Raw genomic sequence first — 13182 nt, 5'->3', positions numbered from 1 at the left:
TCTTTCCAGGGATAGTGCAAACCGGTCAGGGCTTCTTGGGGTTCCGTTCCCAGCGTGAAGGGGAAAAATGTGGGGGCTTAGCCCTCTCCCGATCCTTAATCCAGGTTACAACCAGCCCTGCTTTGACAGGGTTCAGTAAGTGCAAGTCCCCCAGCTCCCACTGCCCGCCACCCCTGCCTCTCCCTCTCGGCCCTGCAAAGCACTGAGGGGGAAGGGGTCTGTCCAATCCCATTAGGCAGAAGGCCCCAGAGGGTGGAGTGCTGACGTGGGCCTCGCTGCTGACGCTGCGGAGGCAGCCCATGACCCCCCTACCTGGCTTGGGGCTCTGGCTCGGGTCTCCTCCAGCTCTGAGAAGGTCAGGAGGAGGCCCTGGCCTGGGGGCAGCCTGGGAGCAGCTGAGGCCCAGGCCCGTTCCCTGGGGACACTCAGGAGAGTGAGACCAAGCATGACAGCCCAAGCAGCAGACAGGACTGGGCCTGTGTCCCTCCCTGGCCTGTCTCCCCTCTTCCAGCTCCGCATGGCCTCCTGAACAGGTTCGATGTGCCTTGTTCTTATTTTACAAAGAAGACCTCATGGCAACTTTGCCCTTGAAACCCAATCCTCAGATGGCTGCTCCTGCCTGTAAACCTTGGCTGGCTTCCCCACAGGCCAGGCCCGGGACTCCAAAGTGGGCACCTGGAGTTAGCTTGTAGCACCTTCCTCCTGCCTGGGCCCCAGGGGGCAATCAGCTTGGCAAGCTTCCTGGCTGGTTTCTTAAACAAACCTCCCCTGCGCCCTGCCCCTTGGCCACTGCCACAGGTGAGCGGAATGAGATCTGTGCTCTTGGAAGAATGAATTACGTTTATTGATATGGTCTGTCATATGCCAAGGGTTACTCTTTGAAATGTGTATTATTACTATTTGGGGGAGAGGGGGATTCTTCATTTTACAGGGGGCAAGACAGCCTGGAGGAAGGACAGGACATGCTCTGAGTCATCACAGTGCAGGGCTGGAATGCAGCTGCTCTGCTGACTTTCTTTTTGCACATCTTCTTTCTCCAGGGTGAGGAGGGGCGTAGGCACAGGCTCCCGAGACAGCTGCACTCCAGCCCTGGCCCCACCTGTGGTTTCAGTGATGCCCCACAGGCCCTGTCTTCCCCATGTACTGGGGCTGCTCCATCCTCCTCAAAGCCCAGACCTACTCCACAGGCCCCAGACCCCACCCTCACCCAGGGCCCCAAGAGAACAGAGCTGGAGACATTTCCACTCCTAAAGCTGGATGCCTTCTTCCTCCTGTGAAGCTGTCGGTGGGGGGTGGAGGACACCCCTCTAAGGCAGCCTCGGGGGGCTGTGAACTCTAAGATTCCTGGAAGCCAGTAAGAAGGGGGAAGGTAGGCACACCATTTGGGATTTTTATTTTTCACTGAGCTAGGAGAGGAGATTCCAGCTATGGAATCCAGAGAGAGTTCTACAGGAACAGAACAGAAATTGGCTGGGCCCTGGGCCCAGAGAAGGCCTGGAGCTGCCTGGGCTTACTGTTCAGTGCCAGCTTCATCCTTGGCACCCTGCCTCTCACACAGCATCGCTTCGGCTCCCAGAGCCCACAGTGGCAGCCACTGGAGGCTGTGGCGGCAGCTGCTACCCTGCCCAAAGAGGGGTGTGGGCTTGGCTCTGAGAGGCCAAGCCAGAAAGAGCCTTAGAAATCATTCAGGCCATTCCCATTTTACAGATGATGAAATAAGGCTCAGCCTGCTATCTGCCGAAGTTATCTGCCCAAGCTCTCTCTGAGAGTATCTTGAGTGTTCGCATCTGAAGGGGCTGGACACGCAAGGGAGCTGGCCTGTGTGTGTATGTCTATGTGTGCCGGGATGCATCTGCGGCTTCTGTCTCCGAACATGCCAGGGGGTTTGTGTCATTGTGTGTCTCTCTATGGGTGCAGGAATTTGGGGCTGTGGTCAGAGGGATGGGCCTGTTCCTACAGTCTTGGGGGGCCTCCACAGGCTGAGCTGGTGGGGAGGGTCCTGAAGGGTAGGGTGAAGATGGGGACTTTGCTCCCTGTAGAGAGGAGGAAACCAGAAGACAGGCTTGGGGCACGGATGACACAGGTTTTGGAACTAGGATGGGGCAGGGAAAACAAAGCCCCAAATGGAGTATGGGTCCCTGGAAGTTGACACAATCTTAGCCCTCATGGGGGTCCAGCCCTCTGGCCAGCCCAGTGGGTAACCCCGGGGAAGTGGTCACATGATGTGGCACTTGTCAGCTGATTGCTTGAGGTCCCCCAGTGTGGCCTGGGCCTTGTCCTTGAGTGAGCCCAGGTCCAAGCCAGGGAGGCTGGCCAGCTGCCCGAGGACTGAGGCCTTCTCCTCCTCCTCCTCTGTGTCCTCCTCGATCATCTTGGCCAGCTCCCGGGGCAGCTCCACGTCTCCACCTGCCATCTGGATCTGGCTCTCATCTGTCTCGTTCTGAAGGGAAGAGGGCATGGGGAAGGGTGAAAGACTGTGAGGACCCAGAGTTGAGAGGGCAGGGAGGAGGCTTGGACTGGGTTCCAGGCCCCTAGATTCTATTTTTTTTTTTTTTTTTTTTGTAGAGACAAGGTCTCCCTATGTTGCCCACTCTGGTCTCAAACTCCTGGGCTCAGGTGATATACCCACCTTGGCCTCCCAAAGTGCTGGATTACAGGAGTGAGCCACTGTGCCTGGCCCCCTAGATTCTTGAGTCCCATGTTCCAGTGAGCTCAGCTCCCACCCCACATCCCAGGATCAAGCGTTTGATGCTTGGACATGGAGACTTTTCATATTACCTTACTTCACTCTGAGATACGGAAGGACCAGCACAATGAGTAAAGACAAAATGAAAATACCTATGAGTCACACTGTTACAGTCAGCTAAGACATGTTTTGACTCTTGTTATGCTTAAGGGTAAACCAAAAATAGTGATGGGTACCATTTATCGAACATCTATTACATGGCAGACATTGAGCTGGGTGCTTTTAATTCTCACAATAACCCTGTGAAGTAGGTAAGTATTGTTACCTCCACTTCAGAAATAAGGAAATCGAGGCTCACAGAATTTAAGTAACTAACTTGAAGTTACTTAGGTAAATTGTCCAAGGTCACACAGGTAGGATGTGGGGGAGCTGGAGTCAAACCTATGCCAGCTAGATTCCAACATCTGTGCTTTTTTTGCATGACACCTACAATGGACATTGCCCTTCACTGTTCTGGGAGGTGCTGGAGCTTTCCAGCCCATGTCCTACTCAGATGCATCCAAGTCTTGCCTCTTCTGCTTAACTCTGACTTCCCTGATAGCAGATGTCTCTTACATGCCTAGTGCAAGCATCTGAAGGATGATTTTATTCCTAGGAGAGTTTGCAGTGAGGCAGGCTTTCTGGACCGGCTTTCCCCATGAGAGATTTCCAAAAGATTGGTGCCCTGTGGGGAGTCAGAAGCAGCTCGGGACTCAGTAAATATTTGTCGAATGAGTAAATGTGATGTTCATATATTTGGTCGTTCAATTCAAGTGGAAGATCAAAGTCAGGAGTGCTATAGCCCTGTGCTATTTTCCCCGGAGCCCAGCACAGTTCTGGGTGAGAGAATCGGCCCTGTCCTGCACTGTGCTCTGCGATTTGGGGACTGGGCAGGTCCCGTCTGGGCTGAAGTGTTCCCTCTCTTAAATCCAATGGCTAGAGCTGAGAACCAAGAGATGCCAGTGCTGTGGGAAGTCCGGCTCACGGAGTGGCCCACCTGAAGTGCACGTAGCCAAAGAAGTCTATGTGCGCTTTTTTGGAATGAGGAGGAAGAACAGGAAGAACAGCACTAGAGTGATATTCTGGGAGAGGTTTGTGCTTCAGTCCCCTCCTCAGACGGCAGGAGCAGCACACTTATATGTCCATCTGGTGCTGCACTGCCCAGGGGAGCGTGGGGGCAGGGATCTCCTGAGATATAATCTCTGGCTGCTTGGCTGGCCAAGGGGGTACTTGGCTCTCTACGGGCAGGCTCCATGCCCTGGAAAGCAGCCTGGGGCTCTGGAACAAAGGCAGACTCAGAATTCACAGGCTTGAGGTCTGATCCCAGCTCTATGGCTCACTGGCTGTATGACCTTAGCCAAATTCCTCCATCTCTCTGAGCCTCAGTTTTGTCATTAGTGGCTGTGGGTGATAGCTGCCTGGCAGCATTATTGGGGGTTAGATGAGGACATGAAGTTCAAGTACTTGGCACACACAGGACCTCTCTCCCCCACCTTAAGTTTTGTCCTCTAGTAGTTTCAAAACCCCCGAGAGCACTCACCTCGGCAGTCAAATCTACTGCTTTCTGCCTCCCCCATGTCTTTCTCTGCCCAGGTCTGGCCTAGGCTTGTTGGGGGAGCAGGGGGTGGAGGATAGAAGAGGCCTAGATTGGCTCCAGAAATACAAACCTGTCCGTCTCACAAGGACTGGGGTTCCCTCAGCACTAAGCCCTGGCCCTTGGTGGGTGCAGGTTAACTATGAGTGAGTGAATGAATAAATGAACAAATGAATGAGTGATGAGTGAGAGAAGGATCTAACCAAGCACCCTGTGAATCTTACAGCTGAGGGCTGTGGTGCCCAGGATGGGGCGAAGGAGTCCTGATCCCAGAGCTCAGGGTCCCAGACTTGCCTTGCAGCCGGAGCCAGCTTACCTTGGGTAGCCGGTATTTATCTCGGAAGTGGCTCCGCAGTGTGGCCCGCTCTGCCTTCCTCTGTGTGAACTGTGCATCCCGCTCCATCCTGCAGGGTCACCAGGGGCAGAGTCACCCCAAGGGAAGAGCGAAGTGTGTTGGGGTCTTTGAGGGAGAGACAGAAGGGGTCTCCAAGTCCTGGCAGCTGCTGCATTGGTCCCTGTGTCTGGGTCTCTGCTGCCTCTTCCCATCACAGTGCCCTTTGTCATCTCTGCCACTGGATGGAACTAGGGGGTCAGGGTGGCAGTCTGTCTGGTTCTCTCTGCAGACCCTAATTATTTGTCCCTCATGGCCTCCAACTTGGCGTGTTGTTCCCTCCCTGACAAGCTATGTCATGTGGGGGAAAGTATTCAGGACAAACCTGGGTTCACATCCCAGCTCCACTACAATTTTAGGTATATCCTTGGGTCACTTACCTTCCTTTTCTGTAAAATAGGGATGCAATTTTGCAACCCACAAAACCGTTATCAGGATTAAGTGAAATAATAGCTGTCATTTATGAGGCTTTATCTTGTGCCAGGTGCTGTGCTAAACAGTTTACATGCATTGGCATCGAATCTTCATAAATATCAAGGCATGTATTATGATTACCATCCCCATTTTCCAGAAAAGAAAACAGAGGCACAGAAAGGTTAAGCAACTTGCCTAAAGTTACCCAGCTAATAAGCAAAGCCAGGCTCTGAATCCAGTAGCCTAGCAGCAGAGTCCAGAACCAAACTCTTTCCCAGCACTGTGGGCACACAAGTGGGCTGAATGTCTGTGAGTGCCCCATCTCAGGGTCTGCCTCCGCGACTCTGAGCCTCCTTGGTTGCACCACTTTTTTCAGAGGCTCAAGCTCAGAGGAGCCCCAGTTGGAAGACATAGGCAGCTGGGACCAGATCGGATTAAGGGATTATTGTTCCATCAGAAATGCACGTGCATCCCCCTCCTCATCCCAGGCTCCGGCCGCCCCTCCCCCCACTCCCCTTTGGCCGGAGTATGAAGCTAAGCGGGGTTTTGGGTTTGAGATGGGATGGCTCTGGGAGCAGTGTAGAGGACACCTCCCGGTCTCTTACCACGTCTAGGAAAGTAGGGGAGAGGGGATTGGGACCTGAGGCTGGCCCCGGGATGGACCGAGCAGTTGTAGGGGTAGGGAGGGGGGGTCACTGGAGCCAGGAAAGGGATCCCACTCACTTCTCTTCCACCAGTTGCTTCTGATACTCCTCGTACTCCTCTCGGCTCATGCCCTGAGCTTCGGCTGCTGACTTGTCCCCATCCCCCTTGTCCTCGCCGCCTCCCAGGCTCCCGGTGAGGTTCTTCAGCTGGCCGCCCACCATGGTCTTCACCATGAACGCCATGGTCTTCGCCGGCCGGGGCACGGGGCGCCTGCTACCACGCGCCGGGCACTGGGCACATCTGCGCCTACTTCAGCACTAGGTCTCGCGGACAGCTCCGCCGCGGGCCCGCGCCCCACGCTTGGCGCCGCCCGCCGCCCGCCCCCGCCCGGGCCCGCCCCCAACTCCCCAAACCCCTCCTCACGGGGGGCGGGGGGCAGCACGGGGCTGAGAAGGCTGGACCACGTGCCCGCTCCCCACTCCCGCCTCCCCCACGTGCCTCCTTCAACGCCGAGCTCCGCCGGGCACTGCTGACAGCGGATTAGGGCCTGCGGTGGTGGGGTCGCTCCCCGGGGAGAGGGGCTGAGCTGATAGACTCCCGGAACCCTATTCCCTAGCCTCCTCCAACTTTCTCCTCTCCTGGGCCAGCTGCGAGATCCAGGTAGCAGCAAGGGGTAAAAACCCAGCCTTGGGCGACCCCCATTTTCTCTACCCACCCAACTCACTGAACCCAGCGGCTGCCCAAAGAGCTTGTCGCTGGGAAAGGGAGGGAGACCCGATTGTGCGAGCGGGAATCCCAGTTATGGTTCCACGAGTTGGCCTCTCAGGGTTCCTCTGTCACGCGCCTCCCCAGCTGCCCCCGGAGCAGCTGGGAGTCGGGAGGGAGAGAGCTGCTCAGTGATGCTGGCTGGGCCAGGAGGAACACTGGGAGACACTGCTCCCTGTTCTGGGTGAATTTGAGGACAGAGTTATACACATCATGGCTCTGTTTCCTTCCATAGTCCAGGGCTCAAAACCTGTGGGGTATCTGGTCTTTCGGAGGTTAAGCCAGCCCTTGGCCTCCCTGCCTGCTTGGAGTGCACTCCCAGCCAGCTACTCAGAAGGGGTGGAAGCCTTCACAGAGATTAGGGTGAGGCTGAAGGAAGACCAGCATGTCACAGCATGGGGAGAGGGAAATCACGTTTAATAAGGTGGGAATGTGCTGAAAGCTAAGGTGTAGGTGGGAGCTGGGCATGCAGACGGAGAGGATACTGACCGAGCCCCCATCGCAGACACCGCCTGCTTCCCAGTGATGCAAAGTGGCTCTGAGGTGGGTCAGGCCATGCTGGCGGGGAGAGGCTGCCTCCTCACAATCCCCGGGGCCCTAGGGGTGTGTGGTTCAGGACACAGAGGAAGGCTACCTGTGGACAGATACTCCTGAAGGCTGTTGTCCAGCTTCTGCCTGCTGCCAGAGAGAAGGTTACAGGTTACTTGTGTCTCTCCTTTATAGGCTTTTGAAAAACCAAGGCTCTCATCCTCGCCTTGCTACACTGATTGCACCACAACCTTCTCTGTTCTGGGACTTTCTGTGGCTCTTTTGGCCTACCACATAAAGTCCACGCTTCCCCCCCAGGCATGTAAGGTCTGTCCCAGTGGCTCCAGGCTGATTGCCACCACTGCGCTCCTGTGCATGTGCACGAGCCTGTGATCATTTCCACCTTGTGCTTTTTAAAGCCTAGCTCATTTCGCTCTTCCTCCAGGACCATCCCAGCCCACACAGACTCTTCTTGTCTTGAAATTCCACCAACAAAGATCGTCAGTCTCGTTGCCGAGGCCCTTAGCACACCCCACGTCTCTAAGTGGTGCACATTCATTCATTCATCAAACACACACCAAACAAAACCAGTGACTTCCTCCCACCTTTTCAGGTCTCTTTGCTCAGTTTCACAAACTGGTCCTGCCTTTTGCTCCAACACTACTGAACTTCCATGTTTTCTCTAAAATACTGTGTTTTTCTCATGCCTCCCTGCCTTTTCTCATGCTGTTCTCTCTGCCTCTATGCCTTTACCTGTCTTGTCAGGGTGGAAAACTCCTCGTCACCTTAATGACCATATCAAATGTCCTTTCCAGGTTGATTCCCTAACCAAGTGGGGTCAAGTGTGTTCTCCTGTGCTCCTGTAGCCCCTCAGCTTCCTGACATCATGGCATTGACCACATGGGGTCAGTTAGACCTGTGTGAGTGAGCTCCGTGGGAGCAGGACCCAGACGGGGCTGGGGGCTGAGCAGGTGGTCAGTAGCGCTGGGTGAGAGAATGGGCCTTATCCTGCACTGTGCTCTTTGCGATTTGGGGACTGGGCAGGGCCTGTCTGGGCTGAAGTGTCCCATCTCCTAAATCCAGTGGCTAGAGCTGAGAACCAAGAGATGCCAGTGCTGTGGGAAGTCCGGCTCATGGAGTGGCCCACCTGAAGTGCACGTAGCCGAAGAAGCCAACGGTCTGAATGAGGAGGAAGAACAGGAAGATGCCAGGCTGCAGGCACGAGGAGGCCCTTGAGGGCTGTCTAGGTGGGCGGGGGGCCTTGGCTGCTGCATTCTGAAAGGGGAAAGTCTAAGGTCCTAGCTCAACCCAGCTTCTTACCCATAAGGAGAGGGGGACCTGGCATCTGGGTCATGGGCATGCTCCGTTTCCCTCCTCCAGGCTTGGAGTGTCCTGGCTCTCATCCAGGGAACTTGGAGAGGGGGCAGTGTACAAAGCTGCCTCCCCTACCTCAGCTCCCATGGTTGCATCTGTGGGAACAGCTGGGAAGGCCTGGGGCCTGGGATCATCAAGGGACCCAAGGCTCAAGAGGAGAGAAAGAGAGAAGTAGAGAGCCAAAGACAGGGTGGGGGCAAGGGAACGAGGATGGGACAGGGCATGGGAAGCACTGACTCCACCACCGAACTCTGAATGATCTTGGGCACAGCCCACCCCGGTCTCCTCTGGTCATTGGGTATTGGATCGAGGGATGACCAGGGTCCTGCTGGTGCTGAGTCTGTGGGACTCTTCAAAGAGCAGAGAGGGCAGAGAGAAGTATCTGTGTCCTGGCACGTATGCACGCACACACAGACACGGGCACAGATGTGCTTGGCAGTGGTTCTGGGAGGGGAGGGCAAAGGCAAGAGGGCTTGGGGCTGCAGAAGTGCTGGAAGAAAGGCGGCTGAGTCCAGACATCAGGGTTGGGTCCCCCATGCTCCCTCACCGCCATGCCCTGAAGCTCCTTCTGCAGGAGGCCCAGGATGTGGTCCAGCTCTAAGAAATGGTGCTCAGTGCCCACAGGCAGGTAAGAGACTCGGGCTTCTGTGGCCATGCGGACAGCTGCGTCCCTAGTCAGGGGTGGAAACCAAGTAAGATGACTCATTACCCCTTCTGCTTCACCCAAATGGCCTAATCATTTCCCAGCCCCCCAGGGGCAGCACGTGGGTGGGGAACAGGTACCACCTATAGGGCCCCTTCTTTGGGGCTGGTCTTTTCACCTCAAACCTTCTTCCTACATCCTGAGACTTCAGCTCAGATAGAGATCTCCCTAAAGTCCTTATTTGGACACATTGTGTTTCTCTGACCCCATCCAAAGGGGCTTCCACCTTCCCCCTCCACTCACACCCCTCTCCCCAGGATCCCCGCTCTGCCTTCCATCCCCAGCCCCTAGGGATTTAATTCCTTTCCTTCTTCTCATCTATGCGCCTCTCCACCCCCTACCCTAGGTCTCTATCCCTATGTGTACAGAGGGGCGTTAGGCCTCCTCCACAGCATCCCCAGGACTCCCCCAAGCCCCAGGGCTCCAGGGGCCCAGCCTAGAGTGGGATATTGGGAGGCTAGTGGGGGCACAAAACCAAGTCAGGGACTGTGCCTCCTCCAACTGGTCTGATCTTGGCTGTGTTCCCTCTCCAAGAGCTCCCACCAAAATGCCCCTCATCCCAGGAGCTGCCACTGAAAGAGTGCTCAGATTTCCTAACCCTCCTGAGGGTGGGAGTGTTGGATGGGGGCCTTCATGATGAGCTTCTCCTGGAGAGAATTGCTTTTCAACTAGCACTTGAAAACATTAAACATGATTCAATTAAAGTCAAGTCAACTCAACAAACCTAACTCCACCCCCAGCCCTTCCAATGGACAGGCTGCATGCTGGGCGCTCAGGAAATGATGGAAGGAATGAAGGGCTAGTGGAGGAACTTCAGGCAGAGAAGAAAGGTGGTGGAGGGGTCCCCACCCAGTCCCTTACCTCATCCCTTGCAGGGCCTGGAGCAGAGTCCACTTTCCATGGAGCAGGGCACTGAGCTTGGCAGAGTCCTGCAGGAGGGCCAGCTTTTCTTGTCTAGGGTCCAGGACATAGCCCCTCTCTTCTCAGAGCCCTCCTTCCCAGGGGTGCTGCAGCCTCTTCCTTCCAGAGGCCTTCCCAGATTACCAGGGCTTCCTTATTTGGACACATTGTGTTTCTCTGACCCCATCGGTAGGGGCTTCCACATTCCCCCTCCACGCATACCCCTCTCCCCAGGGGTGGCTGTTCCCTCCCAACAGTGGCCACTTTAGGGTTTTCTCAAAATCACTCTCCCTTCTTTTTTTTTTTTTTTTTTTTTTTTTTTTATAAAGNTTTTTTTTTTTTTTTTTTTTTTTTTATAAAGACGGGGTTTCACCATGTTGATTAGGCTGGTCTTGAACTCCCAACCTCAGGTGATCTGCTGGCCTTGGCCTCCAAAGTGCTTGGATTACAGACGTGAGCCACCACGGCCGGCCAATCCCTCTCCCTTCTAAAAGTGGTTCTGTCCCCTGAAAGAGGCAGAGGCCCAGCCCAGTCCTCTCTGCCCTGATTCGCCCAGGGCATCATCCAAGCTGGGGCCAGTGCTGGCCGACACCCAGTGTTTGGGTCCCTGCCTTATTGAGTGACCCTGAGAGGTGGCCACCCCTCCCTGGGGTGGATGGAATCTGGCAGAAAGAGTCCAGGGCCTGGAGGTAGGATCAGAGAGGCCTGGCCCTGGAGTGTGAGTCCCCCCCCCCGCCGCCCCGCTCTTCCCCACACTAGCAGCCCGGACTAAGCTGCTCTGGCCCGAGGGAACAAGATTAAAACCTCTAGCTGTCAGAGCCCAGCAAAGTCCACAAGAGCTGCTGGCCTCCTCTGCCCAGTATCTAACACCTTGGCTGAGTTTAGCTCTCAGGCCCCCAGGCTGGGCATGACCTGAGGCGTGACTCCCTGGGGGAGGAGCCAGATGGCAATGGAGATGAAATGAGGCTTCTGGTGCAACTGAGCATTAAGCAAGCCGTATGCAAATCGCATGTGAAGCTACATGCAAATTAGCACCTAGTCTATTTCTGTCATTCATCTACAGAGCCGAGTCCAAATATCTGGCATCTCCTCTCCCTGGCCCCAGCCTCAGCCTCAGCCCCAGCCCCGTGGCTCCGTGCACATTTGCTTGTGCAGAGATGCCATCCCGCATGCTGCCCTGCCCCATCCTGTGACCTGCAGCATTTCATCCCTGCCGTCCTTTCCCTCCAGGCCTTGGGGGAGACTAGTTCCTGACTACAGTGCCTGCTCCTCCTTCAGGCAGGTGGAGCCTTGAATGCCTGCAGGGCTACTCACCCAGCCTCCGTCAGGCCTGGCCTGGCCTGGGGGCCCCAGCTGCTTCCATTGCCTCTCAGCCTGGGCCAGCCGCTCGGAGAGACCCTGCAGAGCCTGCAGGGTCCGGCTGTGTCTGTCCAGCGTCTCCTCCAGGTCAAAGAGCCTTTCCCCTGGGGATTGGGGCAGAGCTGGGGTGGGCAGCCAGCCATGGTGGGCAACAGAGCCTATCTTATCGTTGGGGGGCTTCTTGGAGAGGGGGGCCAGAAGGTGTGGCTGCTGCCTGCAGGACCCTCTCCTGGAAAATGAGTCTGGGTGGTAAGGTGGGGATGCGACAGAACACTTGGGCCCAAGGCCTGCTTAGATATGGCTTCCTCAGGCCTCAGTTTCCCCTTTGATGAAAGGACTCCTGGTTATAAGGGTAGAGGATGCTGTGACACTCAGATGGGTGCCACCTGCCCGCTCTCTCTGTCCCTACCGTCTTTTTGAGCTTCAGAGTCTGACTTTGGAGTTACATCCTCCCTGGTGCCCAGGCCCAGCCTTGCCCGCAGTCCTTCCAGCTGCCTCACCAGGCGGAGCTGCTCCATCTCCAGGACGGGTTGAGGGGGAACCTGGGGGAGGAAAGCAGAATGTCAGGCCCTAAACCCATGAGGGATCCAGAGGCAAGGGGAGCCTTCCCACAGGCTTCCCCACAAGCGCAGTCCCTCCTGGCCACCTGGCCCTGCAGTTTGCAGCCGTCTTGAGCTCTGCCTTCACGAAGATCCCCACCCTCTTCCTTCCCTGCGGTATAGGCCTCAGTCCTGTACACGCTGATCCACAGCTTCTTTAAGCTCATCTCTTCCAGGCAGCCTTCCTTGAGCCCCTGACTGGTTGGGACTCTTCCTCTCTCCTCCCACAGCCCCCGTGCCTTTCAAGACCTGGCACTGATGACTCTGAACTGTAATGTCACAGCCTGACGCAGCCAGCCTGCAAGGCCTTGCAGACCGGGCCTGGCCCGCAGCACTGCCCAGCACAAGGTCTGGCCTGAGCAGAGCTCAGAGGCCAGCTGGGGGTAAGGGCTGGAATGGAGGGCACCCTGACATGGCCGAGGGCAGGGTCACTGAGCTGCCACTCCCAGGTAGGTCAGGGCTGGCATCACCTCTGGGCCGGGCTCCCTCAGGCTGAAGGTCAGGAAGGACAGGACATCATGATCATCTGGAAGGGGACAGATGAAGAGGAAGTAAGACCCCTCCACCCAGCAGCCCCCTCGCCCAGCCTTCATCCTCAGCGCCATGATGCTTCACCAAGGAAAGAGCGGTGACTTTGGGCCACCGTCTGACGCTTATCTTGCTCAACTCATAGGAAAGGTGTGAGGGTTGACAGGTGGGTGGTGAGGGCTGAGCCTCAGGCTCAGTCAGAGGTAGGCCCCTGTGAGTGGCAGAGCTGGACAATCCCAAAACATCCTGGGCTAGGGCCGTGGCAGCAAACCAAGTGACACTCTCGGGCTCCCAGACACAGTAGCAGCAACTTTGCAGTGGCCACCTCTCCAGCGTAGCTCTGACCGCGTCACTCTTTCCTCCTCAGAAACCAGACCAAAGGAGCCCGCACGGTGGCTCACGCCTGTAATCCCAGCACTTTGGGAGGCTGAGGCGGGTGGATCACAAGGTCAGGAGATCCAGACCATCCTGAACAACATGGTGAAACCCCGTCTCTACTAAAAATACAAAAAATTAGCTGGGCGTGGTGGCGTACACCTGTAGTCCCAGCTACTTGGGAGGCTGAGGCAGGATGATCACTTGAACCTGGGAGGCGGAGGTTGCAGCGAGCCGAGATGACGCCACTGCCCTCCAGCCTGGGCGACAGAGTGAAACTCC

General features: G+C 56.1%; 2 protein-coding genes across 5 annotated transcripts in view; both read right to left on the bottom strand.

The window, feature by feature from the left end:
• Positions 1-1358: 1358 nt before the first annotated feature.
• On the bottom strand, positions 1359-6167 carry CPLX3 (complexin 3). Its single transcript, XM_017519576.2, has 3 exons — positions 5848-6167; positions 4636-4723; positions 1359-2440 (listed from the first exon to the last, which is right to left on the bottom strand). The coding sequence occupies exons 1-3, from the start codon at positions 6009-6011 to the stop codon at positions 2216-2218; spliced, it is 477 nt and encodes a 158-aa protein (XP_017375065.1). The 5' UTR covers positions 6012-6167; the 3' UTR covers positions 1359-2215.
• Positions 6168-6930: 763 nt separating this feature from the next.
• The window catches only part of LMAN1L (lectin, mannose binding 1 like), a 12414-nt gene continuing 6162 nt past the window's right edge, over positions 6931-13182 (bottom strand). For 2 of the 4 annotated variants that reach the window (XM_037735239.1, XM_017519573.2), the window contains 7 exons: positions 12468-12523; positions 11808-11940; positions 11354-11502; positions 10001-10068; positions 8984-9107; positions 8210-8337; positions 6931-7212 (listed from right to left, as the gene is read on the bottom strand). In XM_037735239.1, the coding sequence (XP_037591167.1) occupies positions 7083-7212; positions 8210-8337; positions 8984-9107; positions 10001-10068; positions 11354-11502; positions 11808-11940; positions 12468-12523 (788 nt within the window). In that variant the 3' untranslated portion in view covers positions 6931-7082. Of the gene's footprint in view, positions 7213-8209; positions 8338-8983; positions 9108-10000; positions 10069-10650; positions 10723-11353; positions 11503-11807; positions 11941-12467; positions 12524-13182 lie in introns of all 4 variants that reach the window. The other 2 variants (XM_017519575.2, XM_017519574.2) reach the window with 2 other exon arrangements.

Source organism: Cebus imitator, unplaced genomic scaffold (assembly GCF_001604975.1).
Source record: "Cebus imitator isolate Cc_AM_T3 unplaced genomic scaffold, Cebus_imitator-1.0 Scaffold757, whole genome shotgun sequence".
Classification (NCBI taxonomy): Eukaryota; Metazoa; Chordata; class Mammalia; order Primates; family Cebidae; genus Cebus; species Cebus imitator.
This window is presented reverse-complemented; position numbering and strand designations above follow the sequence as displayed.